General features: G+C 35.5%; 1 protein-coding gene across 8 annotated transcripts in view; it reads right to left on the bottom strand.

The window, feature by feature from the left end:
* The window catches only part of TERB1 (telomere repeat binding bouquet formation protein 1), a 31,773-nt gene extending 4,471 nt beyond the window's left edge, over positions 1 to 27,302 (bottom strand). For 2 of the 8 annotated variants that reach the window (XM_043437752.1, XM_043437757.1), the window contains exons 1-16: positions 27,210 to 27,302; positions 23,175 to 23,237; positions 18,553 to 18,663; positions 18,219 to 18,347; positions 16,259 to 16,390; positions 15,106 to 15,166; positions 14,896 to 15,011; positions 14,671 to 14,793; positions 10,126 to 10,278; positions 8,611 to 8,742; positions 7,385 to 7,510; positions 6,127 to 6,284; positions 4,950 to 5,299; positions 3,632 to 3,696; positions 3,235 to 3,330; positions 48 to 197 (exon numbers count right to left, since the gene is read on the bottom strand). In XM_043437752.1, coding sequence (XP_043293687.1) covers positions 48 to 197; positions 3,235 to 3,330; positions 3,632 to 3,696; positions 4,950 to 5,299; positions 6,127 to 6,284; positions 7,385 to 7,510; positions 8,611 to 8,742; positions 10,126 to 10,278; positions 14,671 to 14,793; positions 14,896 to 15,011; positions 15,106 to 15,166; positions 16,259 to 16,390; positions 18,219 to 18,347; positions 18,553 to 18,663; positions 23,175 to 23,217 — 1,945 coding nt within the window. In that variant the 5' untranslated portion in view covers positions 23,218 to 23,237; positions 27,210 to 27,302. Of the gene's footprint in view, positions 1 to 21; positions 198 to 3,234; positions 3,331 to 3,631; positions 3,697 to 4,949; positions 5,300 to 6,126; positions 6,285 to 7,384; positions 7,511 to 8,610; positions 8,743 to 10,125; positions 10,279 to 14,670; positions 14,794 to 14,895; positions 15,012 to 15,105; positions 15,167 to 16,258; positions 16,391 to 18,218; positions 18,348 to 18,552; positions 18,664 to 23,174; positions 23,238 to 25,313; positions 25,387 to 26,639; positions 26,721 to 27,122 lie in introns of all 8 variants that reach the window. The other 6 variants (XM_043437756.1, XM_043437759.1, XM_043437753.1 and 3 more) reach the window with 5 other exon arrangements.
* Between the last annotated feature and the right edge of the window lie 403 nt (positions 27,303 to 27,705).

Raw genomic sequence — 27,705 nt, 5'->3', positions numbered from 1 at the left:
AGAAGGTACAGTCATAATCACAGTTTTAAAACTGCTGAATTAATTACTTTTGTTACAGATAAGTGATTTCCTTAGTTCACTTTTATATCTGTCTTCAGCTTCCACAATGACTTTGTGACGATCACATTGGTATGGGCAACAGTGCAAGAGCTTGCTAAAATTTCGACTATTCAGGGATTTTCCTACTGCTATGCAACCTAAAAGAAAACAAATTAAAATGATGCATAGATGTTATAAAATATTTAATAACAAATTTATGAAAGCAAATATCTTTATGATGGTAACTGAAGTGAAATCAGAAAGTTAATTATAAATACATTACGAAACTCAAAGCCACATCATATGAAAGAGTAAAGACAACAAATACAATACAGGGAAACGAGTGTTGCCACAGAGGTGTAAACACTTATGGTGATACAGGAAAGGGCGTCTAGCTTGGTCTAATTCTGAGCAGGAGTCACTGTCAGGGAAGATATCCAAAAGAAGTGACCCTTAAGCTCAGTCATCTTTTTTTTTTTTTTTAATATTATGGAACACTTCAAATACATGAGAATCAATGGAAAAGAATAATGAACCACCATGTAACTAGCATCTAGCTTCAACTATTCTTAACTCAAGGCCAATCATATTTTATCTCCCTCTACCTACTCAGCTCTGCCTTCCTGTACACACTGGATTATGAAGCCTGGAAGTTGCATTTGAGTATTATTTCATATTCATTCTTAACAGATAAGAACTCTTTTTAAAAAGTACTTATTTTGTCTTATTTCTTTAAATGGCAAAACCACTATCACACCTAAGAAAATTATGCTTAATATAATCTAATATCCAGTCAGTGCTCAAATTTCCCCATCATTTTAAAACTTTCTCTTTATGGTCGGTTTATTTGAATCATGATTCAAACAAGGTCGACCATTACATTCAGCTGATATGTCTCTTGAGTTTCTTTTAATCTATCACTTCTCCTCTCTTCCTCTTTGTCATTTGCCTGTTGGAGACACCAGATCATTTGTAATGTGCAATTTCCCAAAATTGGGGTTTTGCTGATTACATCCTAGTTGTATCCTTTAAAATGCTCCTATGTGCCCAAGAAACTGTTAATTAGATCTAGATGACTGATCAGATTCAGATTAAGTTGTTTTTAGTAGAATTCCTCACAGGTAGTAGTGTGGACTTCTAACTGTATCATATTAACAGACACATAAAGTCTGACTATCTTTTTTAAAACGTTAACATTGATCAGTAGCTTCAGGTAATGTTAGCCACATCCATACATTATAAGGTACTCTATCTGCCTGTTGCCTAAAGGAAAAGTTAGCCAGACAGAAAGTTGGCAGGGATGAGGACATTTTAAGTACAAAGAACACGTGCAAAAGCACAGAAGAGTGAGAAAGTGTAGTGTGTCTGGAGTATAAGGTATGAGAGAAGTGTGGGAGAAAAGTTGAGGCTGATAAGGGTTGCCAGGGGTCGATCAACAAGAGTCTTGAGAACCATCCTAAGGATTTTTAGCCATCTTCAAGTCAATGGGAGAACTGAGGGATATTTATCAAGCAGGGATATGATGTAATTTGTCTAAGAGAAAGCTCAGCTGAAAGTAAGAGAATCAGTTGAGGGGTAACTTAAATAGTCCAGAAAACAAATGAGGGGATTCTGAAATACAACATTTGCTGGGAGAAGGCAGAGATTTCTGAGGTAAAATTGATGAATAATGAGCTATTAGGGTAAGACAGACGTTTAGGACAATGCTCAATTGTGATGGATCGAATGGTAGGGTCTGGAATAAACACAGCACATTTCTGGTAGAACAAATGTGCAGTAAAATTTTACAAGTGGAAGCAGAACAAAATTCCACACAATTTTGAAAGCCAGGCAGAGAGTTTGATTTGGTGAGTTACAGAGAAGCACTGAGGGTTCTTTACCCTGGTAACATGATAAAAAGCACATGAGGACGAGAAGTTAATAGCAATATGCATGACTTGGGGGTTGGTGAGACTTGAGACTGAAAGACTGCTAGAGAGTTGCTGGAGTAATTGAGGCATGAAGGAAAAGAGGCCTGTGTGGGAAAGAAAGAAACAACCAAATCTGATAGACTGGAAATAGGGGATGTAAGGAGAAAAGATAGTTATAGATGACTCAATGTTTGATATCTGGGGGGGCCGGAAGAATAGTGGCAATATTAACAAAAATGAAGACGCTGGAGGGAGGGAAGTTTAAGAGGGAGAAAGTTGTTGTGTTTTTAATATATTAAACTTGAAATAACAAGATATTAAAGTGAGTATGTCCCGGATACAGCTGGAAATGGCAGAATGTGGCTCTAACCCAAGGTACAAGTGAAGTGTGGAGATACAGATTTGAAAATCATTGGTAAAATGAGAGATGATACCACAAAAGTATATGTTGCAGCAGAGTTGAGTAAGTGCTGTAGATTATTTTAGTGGGGGAAATATCTGCAGAAATTTGGCAGGAAGAGAAAGGTCAAGGAATAACAGATGGCTCAGTAGTAAAGAATCTGCCTGCCAATGCAGGAGACACAGACATAGGTTCGATCCCTGGTCAGGAAGATCCCCTGGAGGAAATGGCATCCCACTCCAGTATTCTTGCGTAGGAAATTCCATGGACTGAGGAGCCTGGCAGGCTATAATCCTGCAAAGAGTTGGGCACGACTGGTGGAAGACAGAAGAATAGTAGTATTTTGAGCCTACTGTGGAAGAGCCTCAATTTTCTCCAAAGGGCAGAGTGCAACAATAAGAGTAAACAAAGAGCAAATACTTGGATATGAAGGAGAAGAGAGGATGGAGTAAGCACTGAGGACCCTGAAGAAAAAAGAAATAATGGGACATGGAATACTAGAAAAACTTATAAATTTACTCTAAATATAAAAATAGACAATTAATGCCTATGATTTTCAGAACATAATCCAGAATATATACCTATTTATTGACTCTCTGAAAATACAAAAAATGTTTACCTTACTCAGTAAAGCTAAACTTATAGATGGTGACAAAAAGAGAATAAGGTAATTTTTAAAAACTATTAGCTGTGTTGACTCATATGAACAAATATTGGGAACACAGGCTACTGTAGATAAAACGTATTGAGTTTTTTATGACACCCAAGATTGTTATTTCTCCAAAGGGAATGAAGTCTAAATCACACTGGTAGAACTATTACAAATTCTGGTTAACTTATGTCATATAAACTTTAATTATGAATTACAATTAAAAAAATACTTACCTGAGCATCTATACCTCAACATTTTGGAACAATTGTCTGTTTCTAGAAAACTGATGACTTCTTTATTTATTATATCTGAACATAATGTAAATGGATCTGGAGAAAAAATTGCAAAATGCAAGGTATTTTTGATCAGTAAAAAGTATGTGACATTTACAAGATTTATTAATTCTGAAAATTTTCATAAACTGTAGCCCGGGACTACACATCCAGTCATCCTAGTGGATAAACAGAAAGGTTCTGGATATTAACAAAAGGTGACTGAAGCACTTCGTTTAGAAAGAGAGGTAAAGGCATGGCTTGTATGTTAGAGAGAAGATATACCAATGTACATTTTTAGCTATATTAATCACCTGAATATGTTCAACAATCAAAGAAGAAACATTTTTAGTCATACCTGTTACTGGTAATTGCTGCTTTGTATTTTTGGCAATAGGAGTTGGGTGTTTAAAAATTTGGTCTCTGAAAGAAAATAGACACAAGATTACTATAAGTAAATATTGGTGTGTGAACAAATGTTTCTATATAAGCAGAGTTTGGCAGACAGAAGGAGCTGGAACCAGGATCTACTGAAACCCACCAAATTCTGCCAAAGTATGGTATGCAGCAGTTACATACAACCTTGTTTCTAAAAGTGGAGTTAACTATTATATATAAATAGATGATAAGGGCCTACAGTATAGAATGGGGAACTATATTCAATATCTTGTAGTAATATGTAATGGAAAAGAATCGGAAAAAGAACAGTAAGTGGATCACTGCTGTACAGCTGAAACACTGCAACTGTAACATCAACTCTACTTCAATTTAAAAAAAAGCGAGAGTTAAACAAGACTCCAAACAGCAACAATACTGATGTCAGCAGAAACATGGGGGAAAAAAGAGGAAAATAAGAAAGAAGAAAAGCAAAAAAGAGGAAATAAAAAATTCAGTGGGCCAGAGGGCAAGAAGGCTGGCCCAAGAGCATATCTCACTAATTCCCAATTCTACATGCCTAAGAAATCAAGTTAAAATTACATGGTTTGGAAAAGGAAAAAGGGAATGTGATGATATAATCCATCTTTCTAACACTTGTTTTACCCTGCAACCTCCCAAAACATGGCAGCATCCTCTTCCGTCTCCCTCATAGTCCAGTAACTATCAGAAGAGCAGAACACAAGAAAGGTTCTAAGAAGAAAGGCTATGATCCCAGGTCCAGTCCCGTAGGCTACCCGTGAGGGAGAAAGAACATGTACTGGAGAGGAGATACAGGGGACAAATGAAAAGGTAAGCCTAAACCAGATCTTAATCACACCTTACTGCCATTTATCAAATTAAACTTACAAACTGGCTTTTGCCAAATTGCTGATTGATTATCAATATGTGTATCATTATTTCAGCTATAGACATTCAGTTTAAGTTTTCTGAGTATCCCTTCTAAAATTCAAATCTGGTTATGCCATTTGATTTAAAATTATCAATGGCTCCTTATACCTTATAAGTTAAAACAGAAAATCTTGAGTATGACATGCCAGACCCTAGACGAACTGGCCAAGACTGTCCCGTCCAAACCCTTTTCCCAAAACTTCCTACATTAGGTTCCTTCCCAAAACCATGTTTTATCATTTCTATATCCCAGTGCTTAGGAGTATAGCACATTGTACTACACGCACACACACACACAAATGCTGAATAAATAAGTAAAATAAAAGTTAGAAACAATTATTAAATTATACCTTGAGTGAGAAACAAAGTTCTTTTTTTCAGAAGTTGTTTCTTCACATAGGTTTTGTTTGCAGCTTGAATTGGCTGTACATAAAGTCTTATTTTGCCCACTCTCCCTATAACAAGCATTAACTGGATTTGCACTCCTTAACACCATCTTCACTTGATCATCATTTGTACATGCTTTAGACATGACTTTATGGGACTTAGAACCATGTAGCTTTCTAGCCTGGCTTTTATCTTTATCTTCTGCTTTGGGAACATCACCGCTGCTATCTGCATGGAGGTGTTTCAGTGTATCTTGAATATTTATGTTCATAGATGAAACATTATTCTTATAATTCTCTCCTTGTACATTTTCCTATAATATAGAAATAAGTAAATAATTTCAAAATAATCAGGTTTTATAATCCAAATTACACTCCCTTTAAATAATGCATAAAAAGTTTATGACTGTCAGTAGAATAATACATTATAAAAGATGAAGTTTACATTAGGGAGAAAGGGGAGAATATTTATTAAATGATTTGGGGACTTTTGGGTAGTCAGATGGGAACATATATCTCATGATTTACACAAAAATAAAGTCAAAATAAGCCATGTATGAATAGATTCAAGCAGTTCAAACACCTGTTGTTCAAGGGACAACTATTACTTCTCCATTCTTTCTCTTTCTCAAACCCTTACTATATAAATGGTAGATCTCGTGACTCTATCTTCCATGTCTCTTATTTTTTCAGTCACTATTTCCACTTTTTTAAACATCTATTTTAAGCTGCTTTACAGTTGTGGCACCTAGGCTTCTCTGAAGTTGTAGAGAGCAAGGTTCTGGAGTGCCTGGGCTCTGCCATCTGCAGCAGGAAGGCTCTCTAGAAGTGAAGGCCAGGCTTAATGCCCCCATGGAATGTGGGATCTTAGTTCTCTGACCAGGAATCGAACCTGCATCCATTGCATTGGAAGGCGGACTCTTAACCAATGGACCACCAGGGAAGTCCTTCATTTTCACTTTTTAAAAATATTTTTTTTTTCTGTGTTCAAGGATGATTCCTCAAGTATTACTATTGAATTTTAAATTTAAAACCATAAAAATAAAAAGCAAATATGTAAGCAAAATATTTTACCCTCCAACCTCTATTATTAAAAAAATTTTGAAAACAGTTCTGTATTATTTGAAACAAAAAAGCCAACCTCATTTCCTTCTGTTTCAAGTTCTTCTATTCTGTGTAAAATTTCCTTTGCTTTCTTCCAGTAATCTTCAAGATTCTTCTCTTTCATATTTATGTCCTTTAAACGCTCTTCATTTTTATCAAAAGAATATTCTCCTAGACTTAGAGATAACTTCTCAGCTTTGTAATATGGAAAAAAAATAGTGAGTTTATCCATTACTAGAAATGTTATTCGAACACTTTAAATAAGGACAAACTCATATCCCACAACCCCTTCTCTAAATTTTGCACATCCAAACCATCTTAACTGCCTAATTGGTACTGAAAATAAGTGGAAAGTGCTTGGCAGAAGTTGAGGACCCGAAGAGTCATAAAATAGACTTTACTTTTTGGAATTATAGGTAAAAAATAGCATGAAAATATGTTATACCAGACATATAAACATGCTCAAGTTTATGGATACTGGTTTTATTTTTTTTTTAACACATGTGGATTATAGGTTCCTTCCTATAATTTTAAAATTTTTTACGTATTGTGGCTGCAATTTTTCTTTCAAAAGACCAAACTCCTTTTCATGGCTATTTCCTCAATGCTCCAGCCATCAATTCTTGGATGTACCAGGTTCTTTCCTCTCACAGGACCTTTGTGCCTCACCGTTGCTTATGCTTGAGACACTGGACCAAGACAAACTCCCTTCTTTTCACCTAATTAACTCTACATTCAGATCTCAGGTGAAGAATCACTTCCTCCCAAAGCCTGTTCTGCTCCAAGCCTAGGTCACCGTCTTTTATTACAGGTTAGGATCTGTGTTCCATCCACTCTTAACCTTTGCATTAATTTATAATAATATATTCATTTACTTCATATTTCTCTAGTTAAACTAAGTTCTATGAGCACATAGACTGCTATATCTTATCACTGTCTCCCTTAAGCTTAGCACAGTGCCTGGCAAATAAGAGGCACTCAAATATTTTTTAAATAAATAAATGAACATACTTTATATTATGATTTAATCCTAAGTCACCTGTAGCCCTCAGATTTAAGTTCTAGAACTAAATCTGTCCACAGTGCATTAAATAAGTGAATTATCTATACTGCTGCTCCCTTCCATAGAAGTTTTTTATATGCTGTAATACTCTAGTTGTCATGTCAAAATTATATAGTCTACTTTTCAAATGTAAGAAGAGGCTGGGAGCTAAAGGGGCTTGGTTCATCAAAGCAGATATAAATTGCCTTTCAAAAACTTTGGTAGGTTTTTTTTTAAGTAATAGTAAACTTACTAATTTTTTTGCAGTTGTGAAGCACGAAAGTGGCAGCTTTGTTTAGTTCCTCACTTTGAGATTCAGTTAAGGCTTGTATCATGAGTGGAAGGCCATTGTTTTTAAAAAAATCATACTGATTTTCCTCTGGAAAACACATCAAAAATTAAAGTAGAAAATAGTTATTTCATCTTTTTTTTGGCCGTACCATGGGGCTTACGAGATCTTGGTTCCCCAACCAGAGATTGAACTGATAGTGAAAGTGCCAAGTCCTAACCCCTGGACGACCATGGAATTCTGAGAGTTATTTTATCTTAAGCTATATGCATGAGGTCATAATTCTTTCTTGTGATAATTATGAACACAGTTCAAATTTAAAAATACAGAAAAACAAAGTTTCAAAAGTATTTTCAATCTAGAAAATAATCTACTTACGTAAGATACCTAAGTCTCATAAGTTATAATCTGTGAAAAACAGCCACAGAATAGTGTCATATCTCATAAGAGTAAATGAACTGTCCTCACTTGGTTTAAAAAAAGGTTTAGTTGCCAATTATACCGCAATTAAAAAATAAAAATTAAGAATTTTAAAAGTATAGTAAACCCTAAATTATATACAGGTGAAGAGAAAGTATAGAGAAATAAATGAATGGAGAGAATAGAAAATGAGGGAAGAGAGAGAAGAAGCAAGAAAGCACGAAGAAAGGGAAGTGGAAACATGGGAGGAGGAGACAGAGAAAAGTAAAGAAGGTTAGAAAGGAGGCAAGTGAACAGGGGAACAATGGCAGGAAACTAGAGAGGGAAAAAATGAAAGGGGAAGAGAAAAATAGGAGAGAATGAAAAGTAGCGAAAGAAAGATAGAACTTTTGAAGGCTTTCAACAAGGGAGAACAGGATCATATCTGTGCAGCAATGTGAGGAGTAGAATGAAAAATCGGAGACAGAAGGAAGAGGACACAAGGACGACTCTTGCAAAAACACTGATGAAAGATGTTGAGGGGCTGAGGGCGTAAATTGGGAAAGTAGCACTGGAACTGAGCAGAAAATGCTAAGGAAGGATAAATAGATGTATTAGTAGAACCACAGGTCTTAGTGACTGACTGAATACCATGGATGAAGAAGGATGAGGCCCGATGACTGGCTGAGGGACTAGGAGAAAGGCAACAGTACTTTTAAGCTGGGGAGGAAATAACAGTGTATTTCCACTCTACTGTTTTAATAAACATGCTAAGTAAATCCAGTACTTACCACAATCCTCTGTACAATGACCAAGAGTAAGTATGACACTAAATTTTTCTCCTGAATCCAGACTGTCAAGAAGCAGCAATGCCAGAAGTTTTGAAACAATGTGGTACTTGGATAATACAACACCAAAAGTAGCTTAAAAAGGGGAAAAAAAAGAACAAGTACAAACTTACAACTTATCCCTACCTATACATATTTTCCAGATATTACATATACTATTTTTCAGATCTTATCCTGGGAGAATGATATTATGTAGTATCTAAAATTCACATCTCATATAACATGCAATATATATGTATGACTATAAACAAATGCATTATAATAAGATGGAGGCTTATAAAGCTCTCATTAATTCCTCTTCCCATACTAAAGACATTACACTAAAGCAAATTTTTTGAAGAATGCTTTCTGCTAAGTTGTCCTATATAGTGTTATGAATATGAAGTAATACTACCTTCCCTAAAAGCTGCTTGCTCTCATCTTACATACCTTGTCTTATCTAGACTGACAGTATAGACCTTCCTATGTAATCAATTCCTGCCTGTCATTGAAATACACTACTAACAGGTCATGGTTCTATTGATGTTAATGATGCAGTGAAGCATACTTGAATCTATACTGAGATGTGAAAAATTCAAGAAGTCTACCATTTTAAACTACACTTTTCATGGGTTGTGTTTTTGTTTTGTTTTTTTTTTTGCAGTTTTTAAAAACAGAGTTCAGAGTCTAACAGTCCTGGTAGCAACAAAAAGGTTGTGAATTCCTCAGAGGACTATGTCATAATCATTTTTTTATCTCTAGAGCTTACATAGAGCCTAGCACATAACTGAATTTTTAAAAAATGATCTACCATGTTTTTTCAGTTATTCATGAATGTCAAGAACTGCTTATTACAAAGATTTATGGACTATCATTCTTCAGTATTTGTACATGTGAGAAACAGCCATGAGTTCTAGTCTGGTTCGGCCACTCGCTCATTATGGTAGGATAAGTCCAACTCATACTTACCAGATAAGAGGCGTACCTTAATTCTTTATGTCATTTTTAAAAATCTATAGCCATGAGTTCTAGTCTGGTTCAGCCACTCACTAGTCGTGGTAGGATAAGTCCATCTCATACTTACTGGATAGAGGCATACCTTAATTCTTTATCTCATTTTTTAAAATCTATAAATTGGGCTTTCCATTCCCTGTGTCTCCAAAATGTCCCTTGATTCCTCATCTAATCTTTTTCATTTAATGCTGCTTTTTAAGTGAAACAAAGATTTAGGACTGATAGGCTTTTCTCTTGATTCTGTCATCAAACCTGAAATCAGAAGACCTAGATTTGAATCCTTAGGGACGTCATAACCTCCATGAGAAAATAAGGAGTTGGACTAGATAATTTCTAGGTTCTCTCCCACTTATGTGAAACTAGAAGTCCAATCCATGCTTGTGTTCAATCTACCATTTCAACACTCACCATGCTGAATTCAAACAAAATGCAACTGTGGAAAAATTACTAAGCATTTTCACTCACGATTATCAGCAATGCATGCATCCACTGTCTTTGTCACCACCACTGCAAGCTTAGCACTGAAAGGAGTCTTGTGTGAATCAGATTCCAGTTGCACAAGAATTTGAGACAATACATCCAGTCCACCCACAGATATAAAGTATTTCTGAACATAAGCTTAAGGAATAAAGTAGCAGAACTATTAATACTTCAAATAAGACAAGTATATGGTTTCATTAAATTAACTTGTACTAAATATAACATTAACTTGACTTTTAAAAATACTTACTAAAAATCCCAAAATTAAAGAATGAAAAATCTAATCCTTACCTGTGCATATACATAATCACAAGATTGATTCTATTTACTTATATAAGAAACTCATTTCAACATAGTACAACCATATGTATAGTACAGTACTTCTTTCTTGTATGTTAGACATCTCATTTCATTGATCAAGACTGGTAAATTTTGCAAGAATGATATTAAACTCCAGTCCTACAAGAGCTATAGATTCATTCATTTAGCTTGGTATTACAACTAGCAAGCTGCCTATTTTCTGAATTCCAAAATAACTCATTCCTCAGATTGGCTAAATCAACAAAAAGGTAATTTAACTGTTTCAAAAAAACTCACATATTTCATCCATCTTATTTAGGTAAGCCTAATTCTTTTACTTCTTAGAGCATTAGAGTATAACATATTACTGAGAGTCATAACAACTATTCCAAGCAAAGATTCAATGACAGATATATTTTTTAAAAGCCTTCAGTCTTTTATTCCCCTGTTGAAAATGATTCTGATGGGAAAGTACCCCATGGGTCTGTGCATTCAATAGTCTCTATAGCCCCTATCCCAGCAGGGGACATATAACAAATGAATATATGGGCTAATGATTATAATTCTGTGATAAACCTTCTTCCTGGTCTACCCTAGAACCACAAATTAAGCCAGGATGATTTAAACATAAAAGTACTTTTTATATTAAAATTGTTTAATAAAACACAAAGCTCTTAATCTAAAAAAAATCAGGTTCAAAAATTTCTACATCTGGGAACAGACTGTTAGAAAATGTTATTTAAGGATATGTAAACATTTTCAGTTTCTTCAGTTTCCCTGTGGCTTAGATAGTAAAGAATCTGCCTGCAGTGTGGGAGACCCGGGTTCTATCCCTGAGTCAGGAAGATTCCCTGGAAAAGGAAATGGCAATCCACTCCAGTATTCTTGCCTGGAAAATTCCATGGACAGAGAAGGCTGGTAGGCTATAATCCTGCAAAGAGTCAGACATGACTGGTGGCAAAGAGTTGGACACGATTAACCGGCTTTCATTCATTCATTCAAACATTTTCAGTATTACAGGGATGCCAAAATAGGTTTCTTTACTAAAAAGTATTTTCAATTATATTCTGTGTAATGAAAAATCAGACTTATAAACAGAACATCCTAGTCTATACTTTGTACAGAGTATTTAAAATTGTTGTTCGGTCACTAAGTCGTGTCCAACTCTTTGCGACCCCATGGACTGCAGCACGCCATGCTTACCTGTCCTTCACTATCTCCCAGAGTTTGCTCAGATTCATGTCTATTAAGTTGATGATGCCTCTAATCTATTTCATACCAGTCTGTTGAGAGTAATAAGGTCCTATATGTATTATTCATTTAAGTTGGTATTTAAAGAAAGAGGAAATGTCAAAGCATCACGGAAATAGGTTTCAATTTTTGAAATTATATAGAGATATGTTCCTTTGCACATAAGCATGTGAAAGACAACTATTTGCTTTAAATATCTGAATATAGATATACCACCAGCAATGTGTGAGAAAGTTCAGTTGTTCTACAACCTCAATATTTAATGTCACTAGCCTTTTTACTTTTAGTCATGCTAATGGGTGTATAGTGATATTTCCTTGGGGTTTTCCTGGGCACAAGTTCTTTATCAGATGTACATTTCACAAATATTTTCTCCCAGTCAATGGCTTGCCTTTTTGCCTTAACAGGAACTTCTGAAGAATAAAACATTTTTATTTCAGTGAACTCCAAATGATCATTTTTTCTTTGGTGGCTCATGTTTTTTCTGTCCTAAGAAATGTGTGTCTACTCCCAAATTATAAAGATTTGCTCCTGTTTTTGTCTAGAAGTTTTATAGTTTATTTCTTATATTGAGGTATATGGATCATTTAATTTTTGTATATTATGTTAATTTTGTATACCAGCTTCCCTAGTGGCTCAGATGGTAAAGAATCTGCCTGCAGTGCAGGAGACCCAGGTTCAATCCCCAAATTGGGAAGATTCCCAGGAGAAGGGCATGGCAACCCACTCCAGCATCCTTGCCTGGAGAATTCTATGGACAGAGGAGCCTGGCGGGCTACAGTCAATGGAGTCACAAAGAATTGGAAACGATTGAGCAACTAACACTTCACACTGTTTAAGGTAAGGGTTGATATTCATATTTCACAGATAGGTAAATACTTTTACCAGCATCATTTTTTTTAAATACTACATTTTCCAACACAGAGTTACCATGGCACCTTTGTAGAAAATCAACCATATGTGTGTGTGTGTGTGTGTGTGTGTCTATTTTTAGGCTCTCTATTTTATCCCATTGATCTATACCTACACTTACACCAGTACTACACTGTTGATTACTGTATAGTACATACTGAAATCAGGTAACATAAATTCTACAATTTTGTCCTTTTTCAAATAAATTTTACTGTCCTAGCCCCTTTGCATCTCCATGTAAATTTTAGAGTCAACTTGTCAATTTCTATAGAAAAGCCTGCTGAGATTTTGATAGGGAATGCTATGAATTTAGAGACAAATTTGAGAAGTGACATTATGACAATATTGAATCTTACAATCCATGAGTATGATATCTCTCCCATTAAGTTTTAATTTTTTTTAATCTCAGCAATGTTTTATAGTTTTCAGCATACAGACATTCCACATATATCAATAAATATATCCCTAAGTATTTTGAGTTTTTTATATTATCCTACATGATAGTCACTTTAAGTTCCTAATTGTCTCCATATGACCTTGTATCCTGCAACTTTGCTAAAATCACTTATTAGTTTTGTAGCTTTTTGTAGATTCTTTACACAATCAGGTCATCTATGAATAAGTACTATATTTTCTTCTTCCTTTTCAATCTCTATGTCTTTTATTTCATTTTCTTGCCTTATTGCACTGACTTGGATGTCCAGTTAAATAAAGAGAGTGGCCATCCTTGTCTTCTTTCCAATCTTAGGGGAAAAGCATTAAGTCCTTCACCATTTAAGTATTAGCTATAATATTTTGTAGAGGCCCTTCATCACATTGAGAAAGTTCCCTTCTGTTCCTAGCTCACCAAAATCTTTTGTCATGAATGTATGTTAAATTACGTGAAAAGCTTTTCCTACATCTCTGAAGATCATATAGTTTTTCTTTTCTAGTCTATGAATATTGTGAATTTCCTAATGTTAAACCAACCTTGCATTCCTAAAATGAATGTCACCTAATCAGAATACATCATCCTTTCTATATTTTGCTGGATTGATTTGTTAATATCTTGTTAAGGATGTTTACATCTGCATATATGTAGGATATTGGCATATAGTTTTCTTATAATGCTTTTTTCAAGCTTTAGTATGGAAATAACGCTGGCCTTAAAAGTTTGTTGAGAAGTGCTTCTTCTACTTCTACTTCTTGGAATAATTTATGTAGAACTTTTTTCCTTAAATGTTTGGTAGAATTTACCAGTGATGCCTTTATGACCTAGAATTTCCTCTGTGTTAAGGTTTTAAACTACAAATTCAATTTTTCTGTTAGATACTGAATACTCAGGTTATATATTTCTTCTTGAGTGAGCTTTTGTAGCTTGTCTTTCAAAGAATTTGTCCAGTTCATTTACATTATCTAATTTAGTGGCATAAAGCTATATTCCTCATAATTTGGGCCTTCTCTCTATTTCGTGATTAGTCTGGGTAAAGGATCCATTTTACTGATCTTTTCAAAGATCTAGTTTTTGGTTTAATTGATTTATCTATTCTGTTCTTTTTATATTTCATTGATTGCTAATCTTCTCTTTATTATTCACTTTGTTATGCTTACATTTACTTTAACTTGTTTTATTATTTCGTTTCTTAGGTGGAAACTAATATAATTGATTTGGGACCTTTCTTCTTTTCTATGCAAGCCTTACTGCTATAAATTTCCATCTAAAAATATTATGTTTTCATCGTCATTAAGTTAAAAACATTTCTAATTTCCTTTGTAATTTTTTTTTGACTCATAGGTTTGTGTTTTTGTTTTGATGTGGGTTTTTAGTATTTTGTTGCTTAATTTCTAGATATTAGGGACTTTTCTAGATGTTTTACTTTTATTAATTTCTAATTTTTTCAGATAACACTCTATGTGGGTTTTTATAGTTTTGCTATGTTTTTCTATGTATAAGATTGTAACTTATACAATAGTAAAATGTATCCAAAATGACCCAATTTACTGGAATTCATTAATTAATTCAATAGGTTATGCTTTGAAATTCAATAGGTTATCTCAAATAAAGCCTGGAGAATAATAAATACTTACTGTTATTTGCAAGAGTGAGTCCAATAAATGAGCAAATAGGGCGAATTATCTCAGCTTTCATGCAATTTATCAGCCAGTCATTAGCATGCGTAAAAAGTGAGCAGCAAAGCATTTGATTTTCATCTGAAAGGGATAAAGGCAATCATATTTTAGTATACTCGGAAAATATCAGCTTTTTATTTGTCTTTAGTCTTTTTTTAGTATTTAAATATTTGAGATAATTACCATTTTGAGGATTGTTGACACAGACACACAGAGTACTACACACTGAAGACCACAACTGATAACTCTGCAAAGCACTTTCATCTGACAAATTCAACTCATATTTTGAAAGAACAGTCCTATCAGGTTAAAGAGTAAAGAAAGTAATTAATACATATGTGTTAAGGTATTAAGTTATGAATAATTAATAATAAGAAACATCTTTTTACTTACTTGAACAACTGTGATAGAACTGAAATACAACCTGTTTCTCTCACAAGTGTCTGTCCAGTCCCTTAAAAAAATTGCCATGTATTACATGAAAGATTTCTGTTTAGAAAATAATTTTGCACAAATGGAAAACAACATTTAAGCAGTACTTTTAATAAATAACTTTCAGTCACTTTAAAGTATTATAAAGTACAATACAGAATTACAGTAGGTAAAAATTTATAATCAAGATTATTATGGAAAATATATTACTTATGCTTAGAGAATGACAGTATTCAAATTTCCTCTAAAAATCACAAAACATTTATTTTGCATAGTTCTGTGTTATAGTACCAAAATATGCTCCAAAATAGAAAAAAAAATTTAAATATTAAAAAATGAAAAAATAAAATCTAGAAGCATTTAAATGCATATAAAATTTCTAACAATTTGAAGATCTAAATAAAGCAACAAAAAAAGAGCCTTTAGCCTGAGCAAGAGGTATACAGGAACACTCTATATACTATCTTTGCAACTTTTTTGTGAAGCTAAGATTATTCCAAAATAAAAACTAAAACAACAAAAGCAAAGTAAAACTTTAGCCAAGAGCTACATGAAATTTAAGGTCATTGCTGACTGATAAAATGACCTTAAATATGATGATAACTGAGTGGCCAATTCAATGGAAAATCAACCAAACTAATTCATTAAATGGGGCTTCCCTGGTGGCTCAGCAGTAAAGAATCTGCCTGCCAATGCAGGAGACGTGGGTTCGATCCCTCGGTCAGGAAGATCTGGAGAAGGAAATGGCAACCCACTACAGTATTCTTGCCTGGGAAATCCCCTGGACAGAGGAGCCTGGTAGGCTACAGTCCATGGGGTCACAAAAGAGTTGGACATGACTTAGTGTCAAAACAACAATAATTCATTAAATGCTTCTCTTTTGCTTTTAATGCCATTCCTTTGCAATGCTAGTTAAATAATACAAATCACTTTACCATTTTTTAAATTAATAAATATTAAATAATTAAAATCATGCTATATTGTCTTTAGAGCCAGTAGTTCTAAGAAGTTAGTAAAGTTTTAAAAGGCACTGACTAGAATAAAATGATTAATAATGTCTGTTCCAATTTATTATTTTTAAAAATATTTCTATAACATAAGAGAATGTACTTACTGTTATTTGAAACCAGAACCAAAATAACATAGACAGACATTCTTTTCAGATTTGTGTTTGAATCACTGTTAGATAAGAACCAAGTTAAGTCTTCAAACAATTCTGAAGTACACAAAGTCTGCTGACAGTAAACTGAAACATGAAAATATAATTTTAATTTCTATGTATTAGCACAAACAAGTTTTAAAATATGCTGAACAAAATATAAAATTGCCATTATGGATGGTTCTCAACCGAGTCTCATTTCACTGACATTCATCAGTCATATAGCAAATTCTGACAAATTTAAGTGCTTACTCAATTAACAGACCAAAGAAGCAGTATCTTAATCAGAAGTACTTGACCTAGTTCTAAAGCACGTATTACAATCTCAGAATTTTCAGTAACTAAACTTCAAAATTAAGCCTAACAAAAATTTGGGATAAAACATGACCGAAGAATTTGAGGATAAGTAACAAAATGTAGCCAAAGAAAAATTTAAGAAAATTCAGAAACCTGCTTTAGAAGAGAGGGGTAAATGATAGTTGTGCTATTTTTAAAGACTCTTCTAGATATAAAAATATCTTTTCAAAAAGCAAAAGTGATACCTACCTGATAAGGAGGGGTTCTTTGGTGATAATCATGCAATAAGCAGAATTGTAAAAAATAATTTGAACACATATATCCAGGGTCTAGAACAGTTTTTAGACAATCTCAAAGGCAAAGACAATGTCTTATTTATCCCCAGTGCCTAGAGCATAACTTAGTCTCAAAACAAGTGATGAAGTTAATGGATGAAAATATAAGAATATAAAGTTATTTGATAAACATGATTTAGATTTAACTTCATTTCAGGTACACTACAGAAAAAATATTTTTGTCAGCCACACCCAAAACATGGAGAAGAAAATGGCAACCCATTCCAGTGTTCTTGCCTGGAGAATCCCATGGACAGAGGAGTTGGCAGGAAACAATCCATGGGTTGCAAAGAGTTGGACACAACTGAGTGGCCAAGCACCCAAAACATCTTTATCCACATACAAGATGGTTGTGGGTTACCTTCATATTCTGATTCAAGTACCCGGATATACAGACAATGAACAGAATAGAAAAACTAGAGATAGACTCATTAAGTGATAGTGGCTGCATCTCAAATCAATGTGAAAAAGATCTCCTTTACAATAAGAAGTGCTGCAATAGCTGGATTGCCACATAAAACTGGAACCATTCATCATCTCATACCCCAGGAAAATTCAAAAAGAATAAAACATGCAAAAGTAAAAAATAAAGTCATACAAGTACCAAAAGAAAATGTGGGTGGATTCCTCTATAACCTGGGAATATGGGAAAACTTCCTCTGATTCAAAATTCAGAAACAAGAAAGGAAAAGAATGATGAATTTATTTTTATAAAAATAAAAAAACTTTGTATGGCCAAAAAAAAAAAAAAAAGGATAAGCATAGTAAAAGACAAAGTTAAAAAAATGTTTCCAACTAATGGCAAGAAAAAAGCTGTGAAAAATTTCGAAATGGATGATAACAAGTACTGAACATCCTGTCTAGCCTTCTTTCTAGATTATTTGTGCCTTTTACAGTCTTTGGGCTAATTCATAACTCTAGAAAACTGATAGTGACACAAGTTATTCTTGTCCACAGAAATGCAAAACATTTTGACCAGTAGAACGCAACTCATCTTTGACCTGCAGACACTGACTAGTTATGTACCTGTTCATAAAATTCAGCTTTCTCAAATGCCTACAGCACTGTTTTTTGCCATTACTTTTGAAGCAGCTATAACATTTTACTGCTTCCCTCGTTAGTTAAAAAGTTAAATAAAATCTTTGGCATGCATTAATTTAAATAAAACACTTGGATAAAACTATCCAGACATGTAAAAAATTTAATTCTAAAATTGTATTTCAATAGTTTGTTAAAGTAAAACACAATGCTTAGGACAGTGAAATAAAGTTTTCATATTTTACCATTTTGTTCTGCAACAGCTCCTAATGTATATAAGGCTGCTTCTTTTACCATACTATGTTCACTTGACTTTGCAAGATTTTTTACAAACATCAAACCACCGATTTCCCGAAAATAAAGACCTGCATTACCTGTAAAATGTGCAGACAAAACAAAGAAGGATATTTATTATAATTATTCTTTTAAGGACAAGAAATCACATGAACATAACAACATATAAAGTAACTGAATAGAAGAGAAAGAACAATGCATACTTCATAATATGCATTGAAAGAACAACGCATACATCACAATACTAAAAAGAATCACAAACAAAATTTCACTATCATGTCTTACTGTTTTGTTGGCAAATTGAATGAATAGTGACCAAAGCTTCCTTTTGTGAAAAAGCATTGTCCATTTGATACTTCAGACACTCCAATAATAAGTTCAGGTCAGTCTTTACTTCTAAAGAACAAAAATTTCATTATTTTAAACATTTCCTTAAAAAACTAATCACTTAAGTTTCACCCTCAAAATACATGTTTTTGTTTTCTAAATAACATGTATTACTTTAAAAAAATCTAACAAGGAATGAAAATATGTAAAGAAAGATGCTCCTTAAATAAAACAACTTGAAATGAGCTTCTTATAATTTGATTTTCTCCACACACAAAATATAGGAAAAGAAAATACAAGCATTATTCTCTTGAATTAAAGCTACTTTGGTTTAAATATTTATTTAGAATGAACTGAATGAAAATGAAATACAGTATATTAGAATTGGTGGGATGTACTAATTGCCTGGTGGTTCAGTAGTTAAGACTTAGCACTTTCAGTGCTGGGGCCTGGGTTTGATCCCTGGTTGGGGAACTAAGATCCCACAAGCCATGCAGCATACACCCCTCCAAAAAAAAGAATTTGTGTGATGCTACTAAATCAGTGTTTAGGAGAAATGTGTAATGCTAAATGTCTACATTATAAAAGAAGAAAGTCACAAATTAATGATCTCAGCTTCCACCTTAAAGAAACTAGTGAAAGAGTAAATTAAACCAGCATAAGCAGAAGGAACGAAATCATAAAGATCCAAGCTGAACTACAGAGCCGGGTCTTTGAGATCAGTAAAACCAACAAACCCCTAGACAAACTGATCAGGGAAAAAAAAGAGCAAAGACAAAAATCACCAATATCAGACTAAGACAGATGCATCAACATAGATTCTAAAGATATTCAAAAGATAATAATGGTCATGTACAACTTCATACCTACAGATTCAATGATTTAGGTGAATGGACAAGTTGCTTCAAAAAAACAAATTAACCAAAACTCGCCCAAGAAGAAATAAATATTATATATATATATATGTGTGTGTGTGTGTGTATGAAATAGATTGAAATCATAGTTTAAAACCTTTCTATAAAGAAAACCCCCCCCCCAAAAAAAAGAAAACCCCAGGTTCAGATGGCTTCATCTGTAAATTCTTCCCAACATTTAAGGAAGAAATAATTTCAATTCTACACAAAGTCTTCCAAAAAGTTTCAAGAGAAATAATACTTTACAACTTATTTTCAGTTCAGTTCAGTTCAGTCGCTCAGTCGTGTCCGACTCTTTGTGACCCCGTGACCCCATGCACGCCAGTCCTCCCTGTCCATCACCAACTCCCAGAGTCCACCCAAACCCATGTCCATTGAGTTGGTGATGCCATCCAACCATCTCATCCTTTGTCGTCCCCTTCTGTTCCTGCCCTCAATCTTTCCCAGCATCAGGGTCTTTTCAAATGAGTCAGCTCTTCGCATCAGGTGGCCAAAGTATTGGAGTTTCAGCTTCAGCATCAGCCCTTCCAATGAACACCCAGGACTGATCTCCTTTAGGATGGACTGGTTGGATCTCCCTGCAGTCCAAGGGACTCTCAAGAGTCTTCTCCAACACCACAGTTCAAAAGCATCAATTCTTCAGTGCTCAGCTTTCCTTATAGTCCAACTCTCACATCTATACATGACCACTGGAAAAACCATATCTTTGACTAGACGGACCTTTGTTGGCAAAGTAATGTCTCTGCTTTTTAATATGCTATCTAGGTTGGTCATAACTTTCCTTCCAAGGAGTAAGCATCTTTTAATTTCATGGCTGCAATCACCATCTGCAGTGATTTTGGAGCCCAGAAAAATAAAGTCAGCACTGTTTCCACTGTTTCCCCATCTATTTTTGGAAAGTATTAGTTCTTCATTCTAATATTAAAACTAAGTCATTAGAAAGGAAAAAAGAAAACTACAGACCAATATCTCTCACAAACATACATGCAAAAAATGTCTAAACAATTTTAACAAATTGAATTCAAAAATAAATTAAAATTATAATGCATCATGACCAAGTGACTTTATCCCAGGAATGCAGGATTAGTTTATGATTTTAAAAATCAGTCAATGTAATACAACAAACTAAAACAGAATACGTCATCTCAGTATATGCAAAAAAAGCATTTGATAAAATTTCATTTCTGATCTAAAAAAAAATTCAGCAAACTTGAAATAGAAAGGAACCTCCTCAACCTGATGAAGTATATCTACCAAAAACCCTACAGTAAATACCATACTTAGCAAAGAATGAATTCTTTCTCCCTAAGGAACAAGACAGAGATGTTTAGCATTGTACTGGAGAAGCTAGCCAGTGTCATTCTATTTAACATTCCATTTATCATTGCACTAGAGAGCCTAGCCAGTGCCATCAGGTAAGAAAAAAGAAAAGGCATCCAAATTGGGAAGGAAGTAATAAAACTATCAGTATTCACATACGACATGGCCTTCTATGTAGATAATCTGATGGAATCTACAAAATAGGTACTGAACTAATAAATGAGTATAGTAAGGTTTCAGAATATCCATCTAACATGAAAAAAATCAGTAACATTTCTATATACCAGCAATATGTAATTAGAAATTGAAATTAAACACCAATGCCAATTAAAATGGCATAAAAAATATGAAATACTGGAAGCTCCCTGGTGGTACGGGGGTTAAGGCTCTGTGCTTGCACTGCAGGTGGCACAGGTTCAATCTCTGGTTAGGGAACTAGGATCCTGCACAAGGTGTGGCCAAAGAAAAAGAAAAAGAAATTTTACTAGCAAAAGATGTGAATTATATACACACTAAAAACTAAAAAATACTGTGAGGTATTAAAGAAGACAGAAATAAAGGAAGTGATACACCTTGTTCATGGGTCAGAAGATTAAATACTGTTAAGATGTCAATTCTCCCCCAAATTGATCTAGAGATTCAATGCAATCCCAACAGGCTATTTTGGTACAAATTGACAAGCTGATTTAAATTCATACGGAAAGGCAAAGGACCTAGAATAGCCAAACAATTCTGAAAGAGAAGAGTAAAGATGGAAGACTCAACTCTCTTTAATTTCAAGACTTAATACAAACCTATAGTAATCAAGAGTATAGTATGGCATCAACAGATAAATGAAACAGAATATAGTACAAAAATAAACCCATACATATGAGTGGCTATTTTTTTTACAAAGGCAATGTAGAGAAGAAAGCATAGCCTTTTCAACAAATGGTGTTGGAACAACTGGATAATCATATTCAAAAAGACAATAAAACAAAACTTGAATCCATTATTCACACTGTATACAAAAACTAATTTACAATAGATTGTAGTTCTAAATGTAAAATCTGAAACTATAAAACTTAAAATATACATGTATATATATATTCAGCTGTGCCACATCTCAGTTGTGGCATGAAGGATCTGCTACCTTCATTTGGAATGTGGAATCTTTTAGCTGGAGTATGAGGGGTCTTTTCAGGTGCAGCCTGCAGGATCTTGTTAGTTGTGGCATGCAAACTCTTAGTGCAGCATGTAGAATCTAGTTCCCTGACCAGGGAGAGAACCCAGGCCCCCTAGAGTGGAAGTGTGAAGTCTTAACCACTAGACCTCCAGGAAAGTCCCTTCACAAATTCTCTTATCTCTGTACCTCTTATAAGATCCTTAACATTACAACCTCCCTCTAGTTACTGCCATATATTTTCAGATAAGCTCTGAAGAAGAGCAAGCTATTCATGGGAATCTCTGGTGCCTCAACGGTAAAGAATCCGCCTGCAATGTAGGAGATGTGAGTTTGATCCCTGGGTCAGGAAGATCCTCTAGAGGAGCAAATGGCAACCCACTCCAGTATTCTTGCCTGGGAAATCCCACAGACAGAGGAGTCTGGCAGGCTACAGTTCATGGGGTTGCAAAGAGTTGGACATGACTTAACAACTAAACAACCACCACCAAGCTATTCATACTGTCTCCAGATTATTTCCCACCCAGACCTCAATATACTGCAATCTGGCTGAAATCTATTAAGTTTACTATTAACAAAACAAATGAAAAGGCCAGTGGATACTTCAGTCATCATCTGTGACATTTAAGACTGAGCCTCTTGGGTAATGAGGGTAATGAGAATGCCTTTCTCAAAGCATTCTCATAAGGCTAATTTCCAAAATACCACATTCCTGTCTCTTTACCTTTCTGAAATGTTTTTCTTAGTCTTTTTTTGGGGGCGGGGGGTCTTCTTCCTCAGCCAAACCCTGATGTGATGGGGTCCATCAGGGAGTACTATTTCCCATCCTATTATATTTTAGTATTTCCTCTCTGGTTAACCTCCTCCATGTCCATGAATTAAATTTCCATTTTTCTGAAGACAGTCTGAAATTTGCTGGTGGTCCTCTCAGGTTTCCACTGTTCTTACATACACCTCCATTGAATCAGCTATCATATGGTATTCTAATTATCAGCATGCCATCTCCCATTAGAATGTCAGTTTCCTAAAGTCAGTGTGACTGGTACAGACTAGATGTTTAATAAATACTTACATAAATTAGTGAATAATTCTTTCAATTCCTGGAGCCTGTCAGATAATCTGTGGTGTATTCCACAAATAGACTAAAAAACAAATCCCAGATATATGATCCATAAATTTCTCACCTTGTGTTTTCTTTGTGTCCTCACTTTCCATGCTTGTCTGCATTCTTTTTCCTTATATTTCATCTATAAGATAAAGGTATTCTCTCAATTTAAATCTATTTTGAGAATTCCAGAAGTATAGTATGCAAAGGAGTAGGAAAAGAACACGTGTGCTCAGTAGTGTCTGTCTTTGCAACCCCATGAACTGTAGCCTGCCAGGCTTCTCTGTCCATGGGATTTCCCAGGCAAGAATACTGGATTGGGTTGCCATTTCCTTCTCCAGCAGATCTTCCTGACCCAGGGATCAAACCCACATGTCCTGAATTGGCAGGGCAGATTCTTTACCACTGAGCCACTAGGGAAGCCCCTGAAACTTACTAGATATTAGACTTAAGTTCTCCGTGGCTCAGTTTCCTCATCTATAAAATAGAAATTTCCAACTTCATAGAGTTGTTACAAGAATTAAAATTGAAAACATACACGAATGCACCTCACATTCTTAAATACTACAGGCATTCAATAGGTTTTATTAAACAAACACATGAATTATTGATTGAATCTAACTGCTCTGCTCCTCCTTCCTTATTTTCTTTTCTGTAAATTTTCATCCCATCATTTCAGATTGGGCACCCTCCATGAATCAGAGGTTTAAAACACAAATACACACACACTCTTTAGATGTGCGTTTCTCTTCACAAGCTTAGCTTAATACTAAAATTTTTTTCTAACAACTTTTGCTTTCTTTCAAGCTTAAATCTTTGTTTATACATCATTCATTAGAAGAATTTTAAAAATAACTGGAAACCCTAATATGGCCTCTCACATTCTTTACTTTAAAATGCTAAGCTGATTTTTTTTTTTAATGCTAAGCTGATTTTTTTAGAAAAATATATCAGAGTCAAGTCAACTTCTTAGAACAATAAATCAGGACTCACAGAACTCAAAAATTCTTATTTACCCCAATACTATGTAGTTAAAAGGAGACAATTATTCTATTGTTCATTCTTACTCTCAAAATTAAAATTCACAACAAATTTAATGATAAATATGCAAATCTTTTATAAAGTAATATACACATATTTACTGGGGGCTTCCCAGGTGGTGCTAGCAGTAAAGAACCTGCCTGCCAATCAGTTCAGTTGCTCAGTCATGTCCAGCTCTTTGTGACCCCATGGACCCCACGCCTGTCAATGCAGGAGATGTAAGAGACATGGATTCAATCCCTGGGTCAGGAAGACCACCTGGAAGAGGGCATGGTGATCCACTCCAGTATTTTTGCCTGGAGAATTCCATGGACAGGGGAGCCTGGCATGCTACAGTCCACAAGGTCACACAGAGTTGGACGTGACTAAAGTGACTTAGTACACAAGCACACAGACATTTACTAGTTTTGCCAGTTTCTTAACCTAAATATTCCATTAAAAAAGGAATGGGTAGGTACACCATAGTATATCTACAGGATATGATATTGTTACAAGAATATTGACATTTACTTGAAATGTTTGATAACATGGAAAAATGCTTATGTTACAATATAATCAAAAAGAGCAAGACTCAAAATTTTATCTACAGTATGACCCCAATTATCTGGAGGCAAACATAAAATTTGATGGAAAACAGCAACATACACTTCTTGTCTTTAGCTGGTAGTGTTTTATTTCACTATTTTTCATTTTTCACAGGTTTTGTAAGAGAAGCTTCTAATGTTCAGCAAGCCCAATGGTAGGTCAGGCCCTGTAAACCCCTATAAATCTTATAAATATTATTATTTTTAGTCTTTACAGGAACCCTGCAAGGGAGCTACAAGGATAAAGATAGATGAGGAGAAAGTAAACAATTTGTCCAAATTCAAAGAGCTAGTAAGTGACAGAGCTGAAATGAGAATCAAGAAAACTAAGGTAAGGGCTACACTCTTATCCTCCGTTACTCTGTTTCCTACATATAATTTGGAGACATGTTATAAACAGACATACCATATATACATAAAAGTATACAGGAAAATTTTCATTCTTTTCTAAATGTTGAATTGCCTATGAGCAAATGGGTTAAGATTTGGAAAAACACTAGATTAAAAAACAATCTGTTGAAAAATTAGTCTATTCAGTGGGGAAGGAGAAGGTGGGATGAATTGGGAGAGTAACACTGAAACATATACATTACCATGTGTAAAACAGAAAGCTAGTGGAAAGATGCTGAAAAGCACAAGGAGCTCAACCAGGTGCTCTGTGACAACCTAGAAGGGTGGGATGGAGTGGGGGTGAGAGGGAGGTTCAAAAGGGAGGACATATGTATATTTATGGCTGATTCATGCCATCCTATGACAGAAACCAACACAGCATTGTAAAGTAATTATCTTCCAATTAAAAATACTTCTGCTAAAAAAATAGTCCATTGTATCATACATGGAGGTTTTTGCTTTGTGAGAGTTTAAGGACTCGTTCCTTCATTTTAATTAGTCAATCTGCTTTTTAGTAAGATTTTCATTATTAAAGAGGGATATAACTTTTAAATTGAAACTAACAACACAAACTACCTTCTATTCCCCTGTCTTTTTTATACCATTTTTAATAAAGTTACACAGTAAAATAAGATAAAGTTTGCCAAATATCTAGTAACATTAAAAACAAGTCATTATATTTACTTGCTACATACTTAAAGACATCCACGGCAAAGGATAAATTATAACTTCCAAGTGATTAATAATTATAAATTAATTTTAAAGTATAAAATACAGTATATTCCCAAGAACAAAAGCACCTGCCCCAATAAAGCATATGGTTAAGTATTTTCAGAACTTAGTGAATAGATGCAAACTGTCATGAACAAGATTTCAACATTATTTACTGTATTCTCACAAGAGGAAAAAAGGGATTCCTCCCCCGATCAGCCCCCTCACTCCCCAGGTACCAACAAGAAACTATCCTACTTACAGGTTTCACTCAATTCCCCAAACTCAAATTAAAATTTAAGCAAGTAAAGGAGCTGAACATTACTTATTTATGTAGTCCAGAATATGTTAACATGAAAAGCTTTTTGAAATCTAAATAGCACCCCCAAAATATTAGAAAGATAAATGACATCATTCTGTGGATAAGGCTGGCAGGGGTGAAAATCCCACAATAAATGCCACCACTAAGTAGCTACAGTGGATCCCCAGCTTGGACTCATCCTGCGTAGAAACATTCCTCTAAAGCAGGCGAGGCTGGGGAGAAAGGGCCGATATGCAACTAATGTTAAACCTTCCCTTACAATAGTTTAGGTTGAGAAATAACAATCGATCCGGTCCAGAAACAGGTCGCCAGTACCAGAAGCCATTTCACTACAACATCAGCACTCCCAGCCTCAGGAGCACACCGGTCGACATCCATCCGCATCACCTCATCCCAGTTTCCACGGGTAACTGATAGACGTCTCTCCCAGGAGGGAGGGCAAACTCCACCCTGTTCCGTCAATTGGCGCTCCTTAACCCCCGCTGGCCTGGCTCACCTAAATAACCGGAGGAACTCCTTTTGAAGAGCATAGGTGGTCCCTCGGGCCTTTCCCTCTTAGAACAGGATTCTCCAATTCCTGCAGTGAGCGGGGCGCTGGTTAGCGACCTGAGGCCGGCCCCACCACTTGCGATTCACCCAAAGGATAGTGGGTGGGTCCGAAAATCAGCCCCTTTAACATGCCTTCCCCCTCAGGTGATGTAGGACACAGGGACCCACACCCGACCTGAGAAACGACCTCCGCAGCAGCGCACACCTCCTTCATATATCAGAATAACCTGGGGAGACGCCCGGGGATTCTGAAGTACTATCGGGCGGAAAACTACCAGGGTCTAGCCTCCTAAGTGGTACGTGACAGTTCTTTTTCCCTGTGGGGGCCGCAGCCGGGGAAGGCCGCCTCCTCAGGAAGGCCCCTTCCCGCCAACTCATTCCATCCCACCTTGTGGGTCTGTTAAGAAGGTTAAGGAGAGGTGTGCCGCACCCCAGACATTCCACAGGAAGCGACGGCCGGGTTCCCAGAAGGAGCTAAGGGCCCCAAGGCGCAGAGAGTGGAGGCCGTGACCTTTACCCTTAAGTCGCAGCGCGTTGGGTTTCGCCCATTCTTCCTCGACGGGCGCCTAGTTCGACGCCGCACCCGGTTTCCCGCCGAGAGGGCGGGCGCACTTCCGCAGGGCGGGACTTCCGGCCGCCCCGCCCCTACTCGGAGCCAAAGGCGCGCCGCCGGTCACCAGCATTCCAAAGGGCCGGGGTTTAGTAACTGTGCTCCTGTTTAAGTGGTGGAAAGTCACAACGTGAAACGGGAACTCCTCTAACCTCGCCGCTCTCCATGTAAGGGGCTTTCTTTCCTTAAAGGGGCGTCTGCCTCAAGGACTCAGAACTGGCTGTAGAGTCCCTGAGGCCTTGGGGCAGGTGTATGCAGACGTGGGGACTAAGACTAGGCCCTAGGAGCCCCAAGCCCTGCCTTCATTCCTCTCTTCCAGTCTTCCCTCTCCCTCCCTTTTGTACCCTGTTTTTGTTTTCTGATAAAACTATACATTTGAAATACTTGTTTTCTTTAAATTGTA

Source organism: Cervus canadensis, chromosome 18 (genome assembly GCF_019320065.1).
Source record: "Cervus canadensis isolate Bull #8, Minnesota chromosome 18, ASM1932006v1, whole genome shotgun sequence".
NCBI lineage: Eukaryota > Metazoa > Chordata > Mammalia > Artiodactyla > Cervidae > Cervus > Cervus canadensis.
The sequence above is the reverse complement of the archived record's forward strand: the minus strand, read 5'-3'. Positions and strand labels throughout refer to the sequence as shown.